This window comes from Gouania willdenowi, unplaced genomic scaffold (genome assembly GCF_900634775.1).
Source record: "Gouania willdenowi unplaced genomic scaffold, fGouWil2.1 scaffold_3_arrow_ctg1, whole genome shotgun sequence".
In the NCBI taxonomy this organism is placed as follows: domain Eukaryota; kingdom Metazoa; phylum Chordata; class Actinopteri; order Blenniiformes; family Gobiesocidae; genus Gouania; species Gouania willdenowi.
The window spans coordinates 341811-365263 of record NW_021145162.1 but is presented as its reverse complement, the minus strand read 5'-3'; the positions used below and the strand labels follow the sequence as shown (position 1 = coordinate 365263).

General features: G+C 36.7%; 1 protein-coding gene across 1 annotated transcript in view; it reads left to right on the top strand.

Annotated features, from left to right (window-relative positions):
• The window catches only part of LOC114460090 (thrombospondin type-1 domain-containing protein 7A-like), a 289728-nt gene extending 267139 nt beyond the window's left edge, over window positions 1–22589 (top strand). Inside the window, 3 exon segments of the mRNA XM_028442124.1 lie at window positions 10004–10223; window positions 19563–19650; window positions 21233–22589. Coding sequence (XP_028297925.1) covers window positions 10004–10223; window positions 19563–19650; window positions 21233–21320 — 396 coding nt within the window. The 3' untranslated portion in view covers window positions 21321–22589.
• The last annotated feature ends 864 nt before the right edge of the window (window positions 22590–23453 follow it).

Genomic DNA, 23453 nt, shown 5'->3' with positions numbered 1-23453 from the left:
CCACATGAGCAACATCAGCAACATGAGCTACACGAGCAACATAAGCCACATGAGCAACATTATCAACACGAGCAACATCAGCAACATCATCAACATAAGCAACATCAGCCACATGAGCAACATCAGCAACAGGAGCAACATCATCAACACAAGCAACGACAGCAACATGAGGAACACGAGCAACATCAGCAACATCAGCAACAGGAGCAACATCATCAACACGAGCAACGACAGCAACATTAGAGACATCAGCAACAGGAGCAACATCATCAACACGAGCAACATCAGCAACATGTGCAACATCAGGAACAGGAGCAACACTTCAACACGAGCAACGACAGCAACATGAGCAACATCATCAACATGAGCAACATCAGCAACAGGAGCGACATCATCAACACGATCAAAAACAGCAACATGAGAAACACAAACATCAGCAACATCATCAACACAAACAGCATCAAGGACATGACTAACATCAGCAACATCGCAAACATTAGTGAGACGAGCAACATCAGCAACATAACCAACATCTGCAACATGAGCAACATCATCAACATCAATAACATCATCACCACGAGCAACAACAGCAACATCTGCAACATCTGCAACATCAGCAAAATCACCAACAAGAGTAACATTAGCAACACTAGCAACATGAGCAACACTAGCAACATCAGCAACATGAGCAACATCAGCAACATCAGCAACATTATCAACACAAGCCACATCAGCAACATGAGCAACATCAGCGACATGAGCAACATCCGCAACATCAACAAAATCACCAACAAGAGAAATATCAGCAACATGAGCAGCACGAGCAACATCAGCAACAAAAGCAACATCATCAACGTGAGCAACATCCGCAACATTTGCAAAATCACCAACACGAGCTACATCGGCAACACAAGCAACATCAGCGATTTGAGCAACATGAGCAACATCAGAAGCATCAGCAACATCTGCAACATCAGCAAAATCACCAACAAGAGCAACATCAGCAACATAAGCAACATCGGCACCACAAGCAACATGAGCAACATGAACAACATCAGCAACATCAGCAACATCAGCAACATTATCAACACAAGCAACATCAGCAACATGAGCAACATCCGCAACATCAGCTAAATCACCAACAAGAGAAAAATCAGCAACATGAGCAACACGAGCAACATCAGCAACAAAAGCAACATCCGCAACATTTGCAAAATCACCAACACGAGCTACATCGGCAACACAAGCAACATCAGCTATATGAGCAACATGAGCAACATCAGAAACATCACCAACATGAGCAACATCTGCAACATCAGCAAAATCACCAACAAGAGCAACATCAGCAACATCGGCACCACGAGCAACATCAGCAACATGAGCAACATGAACAAAATGAGCAACATCAGCAACATCAGCAACATGAGCAACATCAGCAACATTAGCAACATCATCAACATGAGCAACATTTGCAAAATCACCAACACGAGCTACATCGGCAACACGAGCAACATCAGCAACATCAGAAACATCAGCAACATCAGCAACATCAGCAACATCAGCAAAATCACCAACAAGAGCAACATCAGCAACACTAGCAACATGAGCAACACTAGCAACATCAGCAACATGAACAACATCGGCAACATCAGCAAAATCACCAACAAGAGCAACATCAGCAACATGAGCAACATCGGCACCACGAGCAACATCAGCAGCATGAGCAACATGAACAACATCAGCAACATCAGCAACATCAGCAACATTACCAACACAAGCAACATCAGAAACATCAGCAACATCTGCAACATCAGTAAAATCACCAACAAGAGCAACATCAGCAACATCGGCACCACGAGCAACATCAGCAGCATGAGCAACATGAACAACATCATCAACATCAAAAACATCATCACCACGAGCAACAACAGCAACATCTGCAACATCAGCAAAATCACCAACAAGAGCAACATCAGCAACACTAGCAACATGAGCAAAACTAGCAACATCAGCAACATGAGCAACATTGGCACCACGAGCAACATCAGCAACATGAGCAACATGAGCAATATCAGCAACATCAGCAACATTATCAACACAAGCAAAATCACCAACAAGAGCAACATCAGCAACACTAGCAACATGAGCAACACTAGCAACATCAGCAACATGAACAACATCGGCAACATCAGCAAAATCACCAACAAGAGCAACATCAGCAACATGAGCAACATCGGCACCACGAGCAACATCAGCAGCATGAGCAACATGAACAACATCAGCAACATTACCAACACAAGCAACATCAGAAACATCAGCAACATCTGCAACATCAGTAAAATCACCAACAAGAGCAACATCAGCAACATCGGCACCACGAGCAACATCAGCAGCATGAGCAACATGAGCAACATCATCAACATCAAAAACATCATCACCACGAGCAACAACAGCAACATCTGCAACATCAGCAAAATCACCAACAAGAGCAACATCAGCAACACTAGCAACATGAGCAAAACTAGCAACATCAGCAACATGAGCAACATTGGCACCACGAGCAACATCAGCAACATGAGCAACATGAGCAATATCAGCAACATCAGCAACATTATCAACACAAGCAACATCAGTAACATGAGCAACATCAGCGACATGAGCAACATCTGCAACATCAACAAAATCACCAACAAGAGAAATATCAGCAACATGAGCAAAACGAGCAACATCAGCAACACGAGCAACATCAGCAACATTCGCAACATCAGCAAAATCACCAACAAGAGAAATATCAGCATCATGAGCAACACGAGCAACATCAGCAACAAAAGCAACAAAAGCAACATCATCAACATTCGCAACATTCGCAACACCTGCAAAATCACCAACACGAGCAACATCAGCAACATTCGCAACATCAGCAAAATCACCAACAAGAGAAATATCAGCAACATCATCACCACGAGCAACAACAGCAACATCTGCAACATGGGCAAAATCATCAACATCAAAAACATCATCACCACGAGCAACAACAGCAACATCTGCAACATCAGCAAAATCACCAACATGAGCAACATCAGCAACACTAGCAACATGAGCAAAACTAGCAACATCAGCAACATGAGCAACATTGGCACCACGAGCAACATCAGCAACATGAGCAACATGAGCAATATCAGCAACATCAGCAACATTATCAACACAAGCAACATCAGTAACATGAGCAACATCAGCGACATGAGCAACATCTGCAACATCAACAAAATCACCAACAAGAGAAATATCAGCAACATGAGCAACACGAGCAACATCAGCAACAAAAGCAACAAAAGCAACATCATCAACTTGAGCAACATTCGCAACATCTGCAAAATCAAAATCACCAACACGAGCAACGTCAGCAACATTCGCAACATCAGCAAAATCACCAACAAGAGAAATTTCAGCAACATGAGCAACATGAACAACATCAGCAACATGAGCAACATCAGCAACATCATCAACACGAGCAACGACAGCAACATGAGCTACACGAGCAACATAAGCCACATGAGCAACATCAGCAACATGAGCTACACGAGCAACATAAGCCACATGAGCAACATCAGCAACATTATCAACACGAGCAACATCAGCAACATCATCAACATAAGCAACATCAGCCACATGAGCAACATCAGCAACAGGAGCAACATCATCAACACAAGCAACGACAGCAACATGAGGAACACGAGCAACATCAGCAACATCAGCAACAGGAGCAACATCATCAACACGAGCAATGACAGCAACATTAGAGACATCAGCAACAGGAGCAACATCATCAACACGAGCAACATCAGCAACATGTGCAACATCAGGAACAGGAGCAACACTTCAACACGAGCAACGACAGCAACATGAGCAACATCATCAACATGAGCAACATCAGCAACAGGAGCGACATCATCAACACGATCAAAAACAGCAACATGAGAAACACAAACATCAGCAACATCATCAACACAAACAGCATCAAGGACATGACTAACATCAGCAACATCGCAAACATCAGTGAGACGAGCAACATCAGCAACATAACCAACATCTGCAACATGAGCAACATCATCAACATCAATAACATCATCACCACGAGCAACAACAGCAACATCTGCAACATCTGCAACATCAGCAAAATCACCAACAAGAGTAACATTAGCAACACTAGCAACATGAGCAGCACTAGCAACATCAGCAACATGAGCAACATCAGCAACATCAGCAACATCAGCAACATTATCAACACAAGCCACATCAGCAACATGAGCAACATCAGCGACATGAGCAACATCCGCAACATCAACAAAATCACCAACAAGAGAAATATCAGCAACATGAGCAGCACGAGCAACATCAGCAACAAAAGCAACATCATCAACGTGAGCAACATCCGCAACATTTGCAAAATCACCAACACGAGCTACATCGGCAACACAAGCAACATCAGCGATTTGAGCAACATGAGCAACATCAGAAGCATCAGCAACATCTGCAACATCAGCAAAATCACCAACAAGAGCAACATCAGCAACATAAGCAACATCGGCACCACAAGCAACATGAGCAACATGAACAACATCAGCAACATCAGCAACATTATCAACACAAGCAACATCAGCAACATGAGCAACATCCGCAACATCAGCTAAATCACCAACAAGAGAAAAATCAGCAACATGAGCAACACGAGCAACATCAGCAACAAAAGCAACATCCGCAACATTTGCAAAATCACCAACACGAGCTACATCGGCAACACAAGCAACATCAGCTATATGAGCAACATGAGCAACATCAGAAACATCACCAACATGAGCAACATCTGCAACATCAGCAACATTAGCAACATCATCAACATGAGCAACATTTGCAAAATCACCAACACGAGCTACATCGGCAACACGAGCAACATCAGCAACATCAGAAACATCAGCAACATCAGCAACATCAGCAAAATCACCAACAAGAGCAACATCAGCAACACTAGCAACATGAGTATCACTAGCAACATCAGCAACATGAACAACATCGGCAACATCAGCAAAATCACCAACAAGAGCAACATCAGCAACATGAGCAACATCGGCACCACGAGCAACATCAGCAGCATGAGCAACATGAACAACATCAGCAACATCAGCAACATCAGCAACATTACCAACACAAGCAACATCAGAAACATCAGCAACATCTGCAACATCAGTAAAATCACCAACAAGAGCAACATCAGCAACATCGGCACCACGAGCAACATCAGCAGCATGAGCAACATGAACAACATCAGCAACATCAGCAAAATGACCAACACGAGCAACATCAGCAACATGACCAACACAAGCAACATTGTCAACACAATTAACATCAGCAATATGAGCTACTTCAGCAATATGAGCAATATCAGCAACACGAGCAACATCAGCAACATTGGCAACATCTGCAACAGGAGCAACATCATCAACACGAGCAACATGAGCAACATCAGCCACATGAGCAACATCAGCAACAGGAGCAACACTTCAACACGAGCAACGACAGCAACATGAGCAACTTCATCAACATGAGCAACATCAGCAATAGGAGCAACATCATCAACACGAGCAACAACAGCAACATGAGCAACACAAACAACATCAGCGACATGACCAACATCTGCAACATCAGCAACATCAGCAACATCATCAACACGAGCATCATCAGAAACATCAGCAACATGAGCAACACGAACAATATCCGCAACATGAGCAACATCGACACCACGAGCAACATCAGCAACATGAGCAACATGAGCAACATCAGCAACATCGACACCATGAGCAACATCAGCAACATCAGCAACATCGACACCACGAGCAACATCAGCAACATCAGCAACATCAGCAACATCAGCAACATCAGCAACATCATCAACACGAGCATCATCAGAAACATCAGCAACATGAGCAACACTAACAATATCCGCAACATGAGCAACATCGACACACGAGCAACATCAGCAACATGAGCAACATGAGCAACATCAGCAACATCAGCAACATCAGCAACATCAGCAACATCAGCAACAATATCAACACAATAATCAATAATCTGATCAAATTGTTTATCATTGAAAGCGTTTCTAATTAAAAGTGAACTTTATTATTTCACAAATCATTTCTTCACTCATTGCTCAGGAGCCACATGTGGCTCTTTTGTTTGTAAATGCACAAAATGAAAAAAATAACAGAAAAAAAAATACCAAAAAATTTAAATGACGACAAAAACGCACAAATACACAACATGTTGTTTCTTGTGTTAATGATCAGCTTAGTCATTATTTGAAATGTTGATCATGTGACCAGAAACAATCAGATGATGTCATAAAAGCTGATAAAACATGTTTATTGGACCATGTCAGATCAACAGGAAGCTGTCAGATTAGTGACACACACACACACACACACACACACACACACACACACACACACACACACACACACACACACACACACACACACACACACACACACACACACACATGATATTGTTCCTGTGAGATATGGTCCAGTCCACTGGTGAAGGTGTTGTTAGTGTTAAACATGAACCTCACATTCTCATTGGGTCACAGCTTCAAAATAAAAGCTGTAGATCTTGTTTCTGTTTCAGCCACAGGAGGGCAGCAGATTCACATGAGTGTGTAGTTCACACTGTGAAAGGACACTTAAAACCAAGGGTTCTCAAACTTGGGATCACGGTCATGTGACACTGAGAGGTGGTCCTCAGATACCTTTAATAAACTTGTTTATTTTTACTTTTTTCTACAACTCCACCAAACTCACCATATTTTAATCTATTTTCATCATATCACACACACACACACACACACACACACACACACACACACACACACACACACACACACACACACACACACACACACACACACACACACACAAACAGACACACACACACACACACACACAAACAGACACACACACACACACACAAACAGACACACACACACACACACAGACACACACACACACACACACAGACACACACACACACAAACAGACACACACACACACACACACACACACACACACACACACACACACACACACACACACACACACACACACACACACACACACACATGTTCATCACTTATAAACTATTTCTATCACTTTTACATCTAATGTCACATATCTTGACTTATTATTGTCACTTATAACTTCTTTTCACCAGATTTCATGATTATTTTTTTTACCAATTTAACCATATTTATCATTTATCATGTCCATTATTTACCAGTTTAAACTATTTGTTCCAATATTGACTCTATAATTAATTTTTTAAGCTGTGGTTTTTAAAATCCCATTTAACCAACTTTTACACCATTTTTGTTCACTTTGAACTCGAAATATTAGATATTAGATATTAGACGTTAGATATTAGACGTTAGATATTAGACGTTAGATATTAGACGTTAGATATTAGACAGATATTAGATGTTAGACATTAGATATTAGACGTTAGATATTAGACGTTAGATATTAGACGTTAGATATTAGACGTTAGATATTAGACGTTAGATATTAGACGTTAGATATTAGATGTTAGACGTTAGATATTAGACATTAGACATTAGACGTTAGATATTAGATATTAGACAGATATTAGATGTTAGATGTTAGACATTAGACATTAGATGTTAGATGTTAGATGTTAGATGATAGATATTAGACAGATATTAGATGTTAGATGTTAGATGTTAGACATTAGATGTTAGATGTTAGATGTTAGATGATAGATATTAGACAGATATTAGATGTTAGATGTTAGACATTAGACATTAGATGTTAGATGTTAGATATTAGACATTAGATGTTAGATGTTAGATGTTAGATGATAGATATTAGACAGATATTAGATGTTAGATGTTAGACATTAGACATTAGATGTTAGATGTTAGATATTAGATGATAGATATTAGACAGATATTAGATGTTAGATGTTAGACATTAGACATTAGATGTTAGATGTTAGATATTAGATGATAGATATTAGACAGATATTAGATGTTAGATGTTAGACATTAGACATTAGATGTTAGATGTTAGATATTAGATGATAGATATTAGACAGATATTAGATGTTAGATGTTAGACATTAGACATTAGATGTTAGATGTTAGATATTAGACATTAGATGTTAGATATTAGATGATAGATATTAGACAGATATTAGACAGATATTAGATGTTAGATGTTAGATGTTAGACATTAGACATTAGATGTTAGATGTTAGATGTTAGATGATAGATATTAGACAGATATTAGATGTTAGATGTTAGACATTAGACATTAGATGTTAGATGTTAGATGTTAGATGTTAGATGATAGATATTAGACAGATATTAGATGTTAGATGTTAGACATTAGACATTAGATGTTAGATGTTAGATGTTAGACATTAGACATTAGATGTTAGATGTTAGATATTAGATGATAGATATTAGACAGATATTAGATGTTAGATGTTAGACATTAGACATTAGATGTTAGATGTTAGATGTTAGATGATAGATATTAGACAGATATTAGATGTTAGATGTTAGACATTAGACATTAGATGTTAGATGTTAGATGTTAGATGATAGATATTAGACAGATATTAGATGTTAGATGTTAGACATTAGACATTAGATGTTAGATGTTAGATGTTAGACATTAGACATTAGATGTTAGATGTTAGATATTAGATGATAGATATTAGACAGATATTAGATGTTAGATGTTAGATGTTAGACATTAGACATTAGATATTAGATGTTAGACATTAGATGTTAGATGTTAGATGTTAGACATTAGACATTAGATGTTAGATGTTAGATATTAGATGTTAGACATTAGACATTAGATGTTAGATGTTAGATGTTAGATGATAGATATTAGACAGATATTAGATGTTAGATGTTAGATGTTAGATGTTAGACATTAGACATTAGATGTTAGATGTTAGATGTTAGATGTTAGACATTAGACATTAGATGTTAGATGTTAGATGTTAGATGATAGATATTAGACAGATATTAGATGTTTAACCTGAGCTCAACCCCAAATTCAAGTTTGGGTCGTGATGTTACACATTATAGTCGTGTTAGGGTCGGATCAGGCTTTTTTTATCTGTATTACATTATATTATTTAATAATAAACACAAAAACACTTGTATATTGTTGTGATATTATTTCTAAAGTGTTTCTGTTCGTAGTGTGACAGGATATTAACTGTGTTGTGTTTAGTTGTTCACATTCACTGGTGATTATTTACTGATTTTACTCATTCCTCATTTGCTGCTGGAGCTCAGAGAACAAATATGATTGGTTCTTCAGTCAGGTCTGTGTTTCACACATAGACCACCTGGTCTGGTCTACATACTGTAACGGTTCTATGTTCTGGTTATGTTCCATAGTGTGTATTCAGTGGTTAACTGATGCTGACATTTCCCATGTTCATGAAGGCATCATGGCTACTGCAGCTTTCTCTGCCAATGTGTGTCTTTGTTTACATGTGTTCTGAGTGTTGATTGGCTGAGAGGCTGGGAAAGGGCGGGCGTAAGCGGGAAAAGACTAGTGAATAATTGTGTTCCCACGGTAGTGTGTGTATGATGGTGTGAGACGCTTCTTTGTGTGTTTGATTGTTTATTTTTGGCGTTACTACGACCTCCATTAAAGCCTATGAAACTGTGACAACGGCTAGAGTCGCATCATTAAAATACCTTTAGGGCTGTGGTGAGTGTGTGTATGCCCCTCCCCCCTCGCCAGGCAAAGCACCGCTCTAATAATCTACCGGCTGCAATACGTTTAATAAAATAATCATTTATGATTTAACCTTTACTTTGTGATGAAAGGATTGAACGTGACTATAAACTTTATCAGTGGATATTACTGTGTTCAGATCAATACTCTGCTGCCCCCTACAGGCTGGTGTGTGTGTGTGCGCTGAGGGCTTCACAGAGGTGGGGTACCCCTCGGGTCTGCTGCGGTGCGCCCCCATCCCCGTCCTGGAGGTTCCCACGGCCAGAGACAAAAAGGGCGACGTGAAGACGAGCCGCGCTGTCAACCCCACGTCACCCTCTACGGGGGGGCCGGGTCGCACCGGGCGCAATGGGCGGAGCTGGTACCTGCAGCCCTACGGCCCAGGTCAAAGGTCACACACACTGCCAGCACATTTTGGATCAAAAACACACCAGCCTCAGATACCTTTCAAAATAAAGTCAGGGAATTATTTTAACGATTAATGATGAATTAATTGTTTTTAGAGTCAAAATTAAAACATTTTTAAAAGATCAGATTTATTTCCTCCTTTGCTGAATAATCTGTGAAACAATTTACATTAAATTAGATCCAAATAATGTAGTGTCAGAGTGAAATAAAAATGTGACGTTAGATACAAATAAAACATCTACTTTAATATGTGGAGTTACATTAAAGTGTTGCTTTTTTATTTGATTTACAGAAAAAACAGAGACTATCATTCTTCTAAACATCACTTCAAAATGTGCGTTTTCAATCAAAAATGTGTAAATTACAAATGTGTAAGTGGTTTAAAAAAAAAATGAAATCTTTTATATTTCTTTGATGAAATAGTTTTTTTTCAATGTTTAGAATTTTCATATATATAAAATATGAGGCTTTAGCTTTTTTAGGAGGAACAAGAAGAGCTGCATGTGTTGAATTTACCAGCTAATATAGGTAATTAGCTAATATAGCTAATATAGTTAGTGTAGCTAATATAGCTAATGTAGCTAATATAGCTAATGCAGCTAATATAGCTAACAGTCATTGTCATCATGTGAGAAGAATTAGTGACTGGGATTAAATAAAATTAAATTAGATTATATAAGAGTAATGTAGCTAATATAGCTAATATAGCTAATGTAGCTAATATAGCTAATGTAGCTAATATAGCTAATGTAGCTAATATAGCTAACATAGTCATTGTCATCATGTGAGAAGAATTAGTGACTGGGATTAAATAAGATTAATTTAGATTATATAAGAGTAATGTAGCTAGTAAAGCTAATATAGTTAGTGTAGCTAATATAGGTAAAGTAGCTAATATAGCTAATGTAGCTAATATAGCTAATGTAGCTAATATAGCTAATGTAGCTAATATAGCTAATGTAGCTAATATAGCTAACATAGTCAGTGTCATCATGTGAGAATTATTAGTGACGGATTAAATAAAATTTAGTTAGATTATATAAGAGTAATGTAGCTAATATAGCTAATGTAGCTAATATAGCTAACAGTCATTGTCATCATGTGAGAATAATTAGTGACTGGGATTAAATAAAATTAAATTAGATTATATAAGAGTAATGTAGCTAATACAGCTAATATAGTTCATGTAGCAAATATCGGTAAAGTAGCTAATATAGCTAATGTAGCTAATATAGCTAATGTAGGTAATATAGCTAACATAGTCAGTGTCATCATGTGAGAAGAATTAGTGGCTGGGATTAAATAAATCTAAATTAGATTATATAAGAGTAATGTAGCTAATATAGCTAATATAGTTAGTGTAGCTAATATAGCTATTGTAGCTAATATAGCTAATGTAGCTAATATAGCTAACATAGTCAGTGTCATCATGTGAGAAGAATTAGTGACGAGGATTAAATAAGATTAAATTAGATTATATGAGTAATGTAGCTAATATAGCTAATATAGTTAGTGTAGCTAATATAGCTAATGCAGCTAATATAGCTAACGTAGTTAGTGTCATCATGTAAGAAGAATTAGTGACGAGGATTAAATAAGATTAAATTAGATTATATAAGAGTAATGTAGCTAATATAGCTAATATAGTTAGTGTAGCTAATATAGCTAACGTAGTTAGTGTCATCATGTAAGAAGAATTAGTGACGAGGATTAAATAAGATTAAATTAGATTATATAAGAGTAATGTAGCTAATATAGCTAATATAGTTAGTGTAGCTAATATAGCTAATGCAGCTAATATAGCTAACATAGTTAGTGTCATCATGTAAGAAGAATTAGTGATGAGGATTAAATAAGATTAAATTAGATTATATAAGAGTAATGTAGCTAATATAGCTAATATAGTTAGCGTAGCTAATATAGGCAAAGTAGCTAATATAGCTAATATAGGTAATGTAGCTAATATAGCAAACATAGTCAGTGTCATCATGTGAGATAAATTAGTGACTAGGATTAAATAAAATTAAATTAGATTATATAAGAGTAATGTAGCTAATATAGCTAATATAGTTAGTATAGCTAATATAGCTAATGTAGCTAAAATAGCTAATGTAGCTAATGTAGCTAATATAAAGAACATAGTCATTGTCATCATGTGAGAAGAATTAGTGACTGGGATTAAATAAAATAAAATTAGATTATATAAGAGTAATGTAGCTAATATAGCTAATATAGTTAGTGTAGCTAATATAGCTAATGTAGCTAATATAGCTAATGTAGCTAATATAGCTAATGTAGCTAATATAGCTAATGCAGCTAATATAGCTAACATAGTCAGTGTCATGTAAGAAGAATTAGTGACGAGGATTAAATAAGATTAAATTAGATTATATAAGAGTAATGTAGCTAATATAGCTAATATAGTTAGTGTAGCTAATATAGGTAAAGTAGCTATTATAGGTAATGTAGCTAATATAGCTAACATAGTCTTTTAGCTACTATAGGTAATATAGCTAATATGAGTAATGTAGCTAATGGAGCTAATGCTAGTTATTTTGTAGCTAATGTAGCTATTGAAACAAATGCTAGTTTATATAGCTAATGTAGCTAATATAGCTAATATAGGTAATGTAGGTAATTTTGCTAGTATAGTTAATGTAGTTGTTGTAGTTAATGTAGCTAGTATAGTTCATGTAATTAATGTAGTTAAAGAATGTAATGTAGCTAATATAGTTAATGGAGTTAAATGTAGGTAATGTAACTAATATAGCTAATGTAGTTATTGTAGCTAATATAGTTAATAAAGTTAATATAGCTAATGTAGCTAATGTCACCAATGTAGTTCATATAGTTAATGTAGCTCATAGAGTCAATGTAGCTAATGTAGCTAATGTCACTAATGTAGTTTATATAGTTAATGTAGCTCATATAGTCAATGTAGCTAATGTCACTAATGTAGTTCATATAGTTAATGTAGCTCATATAGTCAATGTAGCTAATGTAGCTCATAAAATTAATGTAGCTAATGTAACTCATATAGTTAATGTAGCTAATATAGCTCATAAAATGAATGTAGCTAATGTAGCTCCTATAGTTAATATACCTCATATAGTTAATATAGCTAATGTAGCTCATAGAGTTAATGGAGCTCATATAGTCAATGTAGCTAATGTAGCTAATGTCACTAATGTAGTTCATAGAGTTAATGGAGCTCATATAGTCAATGTAGCTAATGTAGCTCATAAAATTAATGTAGCTAATGTAACTCATATAGTTAATGTAGCTAATATAGCTCATAAAATGAATGTAGCTAATGTAGCTCCTATAGTTAGTATACCTCATATAGTTAATATAGCTAATATAGCTCATATAGTTAATATAGCTAATGTAGCTCATAGAGTTAATGGAGCTCATATAGTCAATGTAGCTAATGTAGCTAATGTCACTAATGTAGCTCATATAGTCAATGTAGCTAATATAGCTCATAAAATTAATGTAGCTAATATAGCTCCTATAGTTAATATACCTCGTATAGTTAATATAGCTAATATAGCTCATATACTGTAGCTAATATAGCTGATGTAGCTCATATAGTTAATGTAGCTCATGTAATTAATGTAGCTAATGTTGCTAATGTAGCTCTAATAGTTAATGTAGCTAATGGTAGTTTCCTGTCCCTGGTTTGGCCTTTTATTCTACAGTGAAATACAGTGAAAACAATAAAACGTACCCACCCATGATACAGAGATTATAAAACATTCATATACACACATATTTTTACAAATGGTACATTTAGATTTTCTTTCAGCCCAAACATAATCCTGCAGGTGAACGTTTTAAAACCTGAAATGCTTTTGAGTTGTGTGGGTAGTGGATTCCACAGCTTTAGTAGATAAAGTCTGACCAAATGAAGTCCTGCAGTGATGGATCTGACAGTTATTGATTATGATTGATGAATCTCTGGTGACTCTGTCATGAGTGTCTCTGGATAAAGAAACTGAGTGGTTATTGATACATGTGAATGCTAGTTTGAGAAATCATAAGTTACTAAAGATTTCAAAGCTCAGCAACTTGTGTTTCTCCAGAATATTACAACAATTTAGGTTTCTTTGTATTGTTTTAGAGGTTTTCTTAATAGGGAATTTTCTACAAAAATGAAGTTCATTTCACACATTTTAACATTAACTAGTTCAAAATGACTCTGTTGGACCAAGGTTAACAATAAGAGACGATGTTTACAGACATCAGAATGAAAAAAACGTCAGAATGAACGTCAGAATGAACGTCGGGATGAAAGTCAAAATAAATGTCAGAATGAACGTCAAAATAAATGTTAGAATGAATGTCAAAATAAATGTCAGAATGAACGTCAAAATAAATGTCAGAATGAACGTCAAAATAAATGTTAGAATAAACGTCAAAATAAATGTCAGAATGAACGTCAGAATGAACGTCAGAATAAATGTCAGAAGAAACGTCGGAAGAAACGTCGGAATGAAAGTCAGAATAAACGTCAAAATAAACATCAGAAAAAACGTCAGAATAAACGTCAAAATAAACGTCAGAATAAACGTCAAAATAAATGTCAGAATAAACGTCAGACTAAACGTCAGAAGTAACGTCAGAAAAAAAGTCAAAAAAAACGTCAGAATGAACGTCAGAATAAACGTCAGAATGAAAGTCAAATTAAACGTCAAAATGTACGTCAAAATAGTCGTCAAAATGAACGTCAGAATTAACGTCAGAAAAAACGTCAGAATAAATGTTAGAATGAACGTCGGGATGAACGTCAAAATAAATGTCAGAATAAACGTCAGAAGAAACGTCGGAATGAAAGTCAGAATAAACGTCAGAAGAAACGTCGGAATGAAAGTCAGAATAAAGGTCAAAATAAACGTCAGAAAAAATGTCAGAATAAATGTCAGAATTAACGTCAGAAGAAACGTCGGAATGAAAGTCCGAATAAACGTCAAAATAAACGTCAGAAAAAACGTCAAAATAAATGTCAGAATAAACGTCAAAATGAACGTCAGAATAAATTAAAAATAAACGTCAAAATGAAGGTCAAAATGAAGGTCAAAATAAACGTCAGAATGAACGTCAGAATAAATGTCAGAATAAACGTCAGAAGAAACGTCGGAATGAAAGTCCGAATAAACGTCAAAATAAACGTCAGAAAAAACGTCAAAATAAATGTCAGAATAAACGTCAAAATGAACGTCAGAATAAATTAAAAATAAACGTCAAAATGAAGGTCAAAATGAAGGTCAAAATAAACGTCAGAATGAACGTCAGAATAAATGTCAGAATAAACGTCAGAAGAAACGTCGGAATGAAAGTCAGAATAAACGTCAAAATAAACATCAGAAAAAACGTCAGAATAAACGTCAAAATAAACGTCAGAATAAACATCAAAATAAATGTCAGAATAAACGTCAGAATAAACGTCAGAAGAAACGTCAGAAAAAAAGTCAAAAAAAACGTCAAAATAGTCGTCAAAATGAACGTCAGAATAAACGTCAGAAAAAACGTCAAAATAAATGTTAGAATGAACGTCGGGATGAACGTCAAAATAAATGTCAGAATGAACGTCAGAAAAAACGTCAGAATAAATGTCAGAATAAACGTCAGAAGAAACGTCGGAATGAAAGTCAGAATAAACGTCAAAATAAACGTCAGAAAAAACGTCAGAATGAACGTCAAAATAAATGTTAGAATGAATCTCACAATAAACGTCAGAAGAAACGTCGGAATGAAAGTCAGAATAAACGTCAAAATAAACGTCAGAAAAAACGTCAGAATAAACGTCAAAATAAATGTCAGAATAAATGTCAGAATAAACGTCAAAATGAACGTCAGAATAAATTAAAAATAAACATCAAAATGAATGTCAAAATGAAGGTCAAAATAAACGTCAGAATGAACGTCAGAATAAACGTCAGAATGAACGTCAAAATAAACGTCAGCATGAACGTCAAAATGAACGTCAGAATGAACGTCAAAATAAACGTCAGAATGAATGTCAGAATAAACGTCAAAATAAACGTCAGAATGAACGTCAAAATAAACGTCAGAATAAACGTCAGAATAAACGTCAGAATAAACATCAGAATAAACGTCAGAATGAATGTCGGAATAAACTTCAGAAAAAACGTCAGAATAAACGTCAAAATAAACGTCAGAATTACTGTCAAAATAAACGTCAGAACGAACGTCAGAACGAACGTCAGAATGAACGTCAAAATAAACGTCAGAATAAACGTCAGAATGAACGTCAGAATAAACGTCAGAATGAACGTCGGGATGAACGTCAAAATAAATGTCAGAATGAACGTCAAAATAAATGTTAGAATGAATGTCAAAATAAATGTCAGAATGAACGTCAAAATAAATGTTAGAATGAATGTCAAAATAAATGTAAGAATGAACGTCAAAATAAATGTCAGAATAAATGTCAGAATAAACGTCAAAATGAACGTCAGAATAAATTAAAAATAAACGTCAAAATGAAGGTCAAAATGAAGGTCAAAATAAACGTCAGAATGAACGTCAGAATGAACGTCAGAATGAACGTCAGAATGAACGTCAGAATAAATGTCAGAATAAACGTCAGAAGAAACGTCAAAATGAACGTCAGAATTAATGTCAGAATTAACGTCAGAAGAAACGTCGGAATGAAAGTCCGAATAAACGTCAAAATAAACGTCAAAAAAAACGTCAGAATAAACGTCAAAATAAATGTCAGAATAAATGTCAAAATGAACGTCAAAATGAAGGTCAAAATAAACGTCAGAATAAACGTCAGAATAAACGTCAGAATAAATGTTAGAATGAACGTCAGAAGAAACGTCAGAAAAAACATCAGAATAAACGTCGGGATGAACGTCAAAATAAATGTCAGAATGAACGTCAAAATAAATGTTAGAATGAATGTCAAAATAAATGTCAGAATGAACGTCAAAATAAATGTTAGAATGAATGTCAAAATAAATGTAAGAATGAACGTCAAAATAAATGTCAGAATAAATGTCAGAATAAACGTCAAAATGAACGTCAGAATAAATTAAAAATAAACGTCAAAATGAAGGTCAAAATGAAGGTCAAAATAAACGTCAGAATGAACGTCAGAATGAACGTCAGAATAAATGTCAGAATAAACGTCAGAAGAAACGTCAAAATGAACGTCAGAATTAATGTCAGAATTAACGTCAGAAGAAACGTCGGAATGAAAGTCCGAATAAACGTCAAAATAAACGTCAAAAAAAACGTCAGAATAAACGTCAAAATAAACGTCAGAATAAACGTCAGAATAAACGTCAGAATAAATGTTAGAATGAACGTCAGAAGAAACGTCAGAAAAAACATCAGAATAAACGTCAGAATGAACGTCAAAATAAACGTCAAAATGAACGTCAAAATAAACGTCAGAATGAACGTCAGAATAAACGTCAAAATAAATGTCAGAACGAACGTCAGAATGAACGTCAAAGTAAACGTCAAAGTAAACGTCAGAATGAACGTCAAAATAAACGTCAGAATAAACGTCAGAATGAACGTCAGAATGAATGTCGGAATAAACTTCAGAAAAAACGTCAGAATAAATGTCAAAATAAACGTCAGAATAAACGTCAGAATAAACGTCAAAATAAACGTCAGAATAAACGTCAGAATAAACGTCAAAATAAACGACAAAAAAAAATGTCAGAATGAACGTCAGAATGAACGTCAGAATGAACGTCAAAATAAACGTCAGAATAAACGTCAGAATGAATGTCGGAATAAACGTCAGAAAAAACGTCAGAATAAACGTCAAAATAAATTTTAGAATGAACGTTGGAATGAGCGTCACAATAATCGTAAGAATAAACGTCAGAATGAACGTCAGAAAAAAACGTCAGAATAAACGTCAAAATAAACGTCAGAATAAACGTCAGTCTAAACGTCAGAATGAACATCAGAATAAACGACAAAATAAACGTCAGAAAAAACGTCAGAATAAACGACAAAATAAACGTCAAAATGAACGTCAGAATAAACTTCAGAATAAACGTCAGAATAAATGTTAGAATGAACGTCGGGATGAACGTCAAAATAAACGTCAGAATGAACGTCAAAATAAATGTTAGAATGAACGTAAGAATAAACGTCAGAACAAATGTCAGAATAAACGTCAGAATAAACGTCGGAATGAAAGTCAGAATAAACGTCAAAATAAACGTCAGAAAAAACGTCAGAATAAACGTCAAAATAAACGTCAGAAAAAACGTCAAAATAAATGTCAAAATGAACGTCAGAATAAACGTCAAAATAAACGTCAGAATGAACGTCAGAAAGAACGTCAAAATAAATGTCAGAATAAACGTCAGAATGAATGTCGGAATAAACGTCAGAAGAAACGTCGAAATGAAAGTCAGAATAAAAGTCAAAATAAACGTCAGAAAAAACGTCAGAATAAACGTCAAAAAAAAATGTCAGAATAAACGTCAAAATAAACGTCAGAATGAACGTCAAAATAAACGTCAGAATGAACGTCAGAATAAAAGTCAAAATAAACGTCAGAATTCCTGTCAAAAAAAAAGCGTCAGAATGAATATCGGAATAAACGTCAGAAAAAACGTCAAAATAAATGTCAGAATAAACGTCAGAATAAACGTCAAAAAAAAATGTCAGAATAAACGTCAAAATAAACGTCAGAATGAACGTCAAAATAAATGTCAGAATGAACGTCAGAATAAACGTCAAAAAAAACGTCAGAATAAACGTCAAAAAAAAATGTCAGAATAAACGTCAAAATAAACATCAGAATGAACGTCAAAATAATTGTCAGAATGAATGTCGGAATGAACTTCAGAAAAAACGTCAGAATAAATGTCTAAATAAACGTCAGAAAAAACTTCAGAAAAAACGTCAGAATAAACGTCAGAATTCCTGTCAAAAAAAAAACGTCAGAATGAATATCGGAATAAACGTCAGAAAAAACGTCAAAATAAATGTCAGAATAAATGTCAGAATGAACGTCAGAATAAACGTCAAAAAAAACGTCAGCATAAACGTCAAAAAAAAATGTCAGAATAAACGTCAGAATGAACGTCGGAATGAATGTCGGAATGAATGTCGGAATGAACTTCAGAAAAAACGTCAGAATAAACGTCAAAATAAACGTCAGAATTCCTGTCAAAAAAAAAACGTCAGAATGAATGTCGGAATGAATGTCAGAAAAAACGTCAGAATAAACGTCAGCATGAATGTCGGAATGAAAGTTGGTTAAGCTGTTATGATGATGATGATGATGATGATGTAAACACTCCTCCACAGATGGGAAGATGAAGATGTGGGTGTACGGTGTGGCAGCAGGAGCGTTGGTGCTGCTCTTATTCATAATGTCTATGGTTTATCTCGCGTGGTGAGTTACAGTCTGAGCCCCCCCCCCCCCCCCCCCACCCCCCCACCCCACCCCCAATCGTGCTGTTCACCGTGTGCGCGTCTGTGCGTGTGCGTGCGTGTGTGTGTGATGTGCTGAGCACAGTAGCTTCTGTGCTAGCGTGCATCACTCGCTGAGGAAACAGGAAGTGGACTCCAACGGGCCCGTGTGGATCGGACATGACGAGCGTTACACTTGTCCTGAGTGCCAAGAGCAAGGCAGCAGCAGCTAGAGCACCACCCCCACACTACCAGTGATACCACAGTATTAAAGCCTGCTGTGCTTAGCGTGCGCTGCAGCCTGATTGGCTGAGAGAGGTGTGGGTGCAGGTGAGGAGGAAGCACAGGCTAATCATAGATAGATTCTGTTGTGTGCTGTAGATCTTTAGTTAGATAGGCACATGCTTTTTCATTAACCCTGTGGCTCTTTAGCTCCTCCCCATTGGCTCAGAGACCAATCCTTGTGTCCGTCTGACAGTGGAGGTCGTCATCAGGTTTAAGTGTTGTTGAAATGTGAGAAATGTAGCAAAAAAACATTAAAAGGAGCAAAAATATGGTAATAAAATATGATGAAAATAGATTAAAATATGGTGAGTTTGGTGGAGTTGTAGAAAAAAGTAAAAATAAACAAGTTTATTGAAGGTATCTGAGGACCACCTCTCAGTGTCACATGACCGTGATCCCAAGTTTGAGAACCCCTGGTTTTAAGTGTCCTTTCACAGTGTGAACTACACACTCATGTGAATCTGCTGCCCTCCTGTGGCTGAAACAGGAACAAGATTTACAGCTTTTATTTTGAAGCTGTGACCCAATGAGAATGTGAGGTTCATGTTTAACACTAACAACACCTTCACCAGTGGACTGGACCATATCTCACAGGAACAATATCATGTGCTTGTAAGGAACTGAATACCAGAGGCCACTCCCACATGTCTGGTTAGCTTAGCATGTAGCAACCAGACTAAAATATTTGGTTATGATTGGGTTAGCTTAGCACATAGCGACCAGTCCCACATGTTTGGTAATTTTTGGGTTAGCTTAGCATGTAACGACTAGTCCCACATGGTTGGTTATATTTGGGTTAGCTTAGCACGTAGCAACCAGTCCCATATGATTGGGTTAGCTTAGCACATAGCGACCCGTTCCACATGTTTGGGTTAGCAAAGCACGTAGCGACTGGTCCCACATGCTAGCTTAGCACATAGCAGCACTGGCTGAGCAGGGTTGAAGCGTAAAGGGGCGGGGCTACATTATCAAACTGATGGAGAATCTTCTATGAACCGTCATCTTCAAACAATAATTAACAAGCTGCTAAATATTGTGTCAGAAATGTGAGAAATGTAGCAAAAATACATTAAAAGGAGCAAAAATATGGCAAGAAAAAGTGATGAAAATAGGTTAAAATATGGTGAGTTTGGTGGAGTTGTAGAAATTTGTTCAGAAAACATTTTTAGTTTCTTGAAGGCATCTGGGGACCCCCTCCCAGTGTTGAGAACCCCTGCCTTAATGTGTCCTGTCATTGTGTACATTAGTCCTGTTTGTGACTCTGTGTTTTGTCCTCACAGTAAAAAGCCGAGTCGTCCTTCGAGGCAGAAACAGACCAATCGTCTGAGGCCGTTGACTCTGGCCTACGATGGAGACGCAGACATGTAGCGTCACTCATGGAATCCTCTTACTGCGCTAGCTACGTAGCTCTAAACTGCCTTCAACGCATTGCAGTGATAAACACAAGCGCCTCTTATTCTGCTCCTCTCCAAAAGTGCTGAGTCGCCAGAGGCTTAGGACTCTCTAACGACTCGTGTGTTTCCAAAAGGAGATGAAGAAGCAGAGGAAAATCTCCATGAAAAGGTTTGGATCTGAGTCTCAATCCTCCTCTGGTTTCACTGAAATCTGCTGCAACAAAAGGACAAAAGGACACGCTCAGCGTTGTATGGCGTTACACACGCCACAAATATCAACCAATCAGAACCCTGGAGCCAAGTTTGATTGGCTGGGTATCCTCCAATCAGAGGCTTGGATGTGGATCAACCAGCATCCATGTTGGAAGCATAATGAGTGGGATTTCCCACCTCGTAATGAACAGTGAACGCACCACGGCTGGCAGAGTTACACACTGAACTATTTTTTCTAAAAAAAAAGGTGTTTAGTTTCCACTCACAGTCAGCGTGTTGACGTGTGTGGCAGAGGGAATCACGTGAGTGTTCATATCTGTAGGCTTCTGCAGCGTGATTGGACAACAAGCTGTCAATCAAACTATATTCCAGTCTTCTGATTGGTTAACAGCTGTAACGCTGCACAGGGGGCGGAGCTACTGACAGTCTGAGTTGTGACACATCCTTCTTCTTCTTCTTCTTCTTCTTCTTCTTCTTCTTCTTCTTCTTCTTCTTCTTCTTCTTCTTCTTCTTCTTCCTTCTTTGCACTATATTAGTGCAGCATGATATGCACAGGTCTTTTCTACCTTCTTTTGCCATAAAACAAAACGCTGCCTGTCACACACACACACACACACACACACACACACACACACACACACACACACACACACATGCACACACACACGCACACGCACACGCACACGCACACACACACACACACACACACCAGGGCTATTCTAGTGTAAATCCTAACGAGCAATATTTACACAGATGAAGTGAAAAGATCAAAGGAAAGTTCATTCAGTTCTAAATCTTTTTAAACTTTCAGATAATCTTAGGGTGTTCTCACACTGGTAAATGGGGCTGTTCCAAGCTCACAGCAGGAATCCCCCCCTCCCTGTCCCCCCTCCCTGACACGGTAGAACAGACGTGATCACCAGCTCAACTTGGTTCCCACAGAGAAACACATCATCACGTTAATTTATGACACACGTATGGCGTTACGTCACCATTAAGCGACTCTGGGTTTGTTGTTGACAGTACATTCTGTTCATTTCATATTTTCTGTTGCGTAGTGTAACTATAAACCAAGACTTACCCAGACACGTGCTCTTTTCACGGACTGGGTTTCCCAGGGCCCCTGAACGCATCAAGTTAAATTAAATGACCGTAACTCTGCTCATATTTGTTCTATCGGAGAAATTCCACCAGTTTATGAAAGATAAGAAGTTGCTCTTTACAGCCAGTGTCGGTACATTGTGGTAATTTTACTCACGTAACAGAAACATTAAAGATGCTGCTTTGTTGTGATGAAATCGACACAAGGAACAGAGAGAACCAAGTGAGTGAGAAAGAAAGAGATTAAAACAGACCAAATAACGGTGGATTTATTAAAAATGAAAGACTCTCTGATGATAAAAACCACCATGAATGGAGGTTCAAATGGATTTAAAAACAAAGGAGGAAACTGAGCCTATAAAGGTAAGATCAGTTTAATTTATGGATCAATAAATGTCGTTCTGATTTTGTGGAGCTAGTCTTTGTGTACATTAATATAAGTGTAAATAGATGATTTTAATGTGTGAGACAGTTTAGGACAGAGTATTTGTGTGTTTGTTTAAACTTTGTGTGTCTGTGTCCATCTGATCATATTTATCTCCATCACTTTCAGTTTTCCTTTTGATGAACATGACATTATCTAACTCTTCTTTTATTTCTTCTTCTTTAAGTCCATACAGAGTGGACACGCCCCTCCCTGGACATTAAAACCATGAGCTGATCCTAGTTTCATCATCAGGTCTAGACCCATCACTTCTACAGACAACAGACAGAATGGGATGCACTTATTTATTGAAATGTATATTAAATGATTATTTCATTTTCTGTAATTTTATTTTTTAGATGTTTTTAA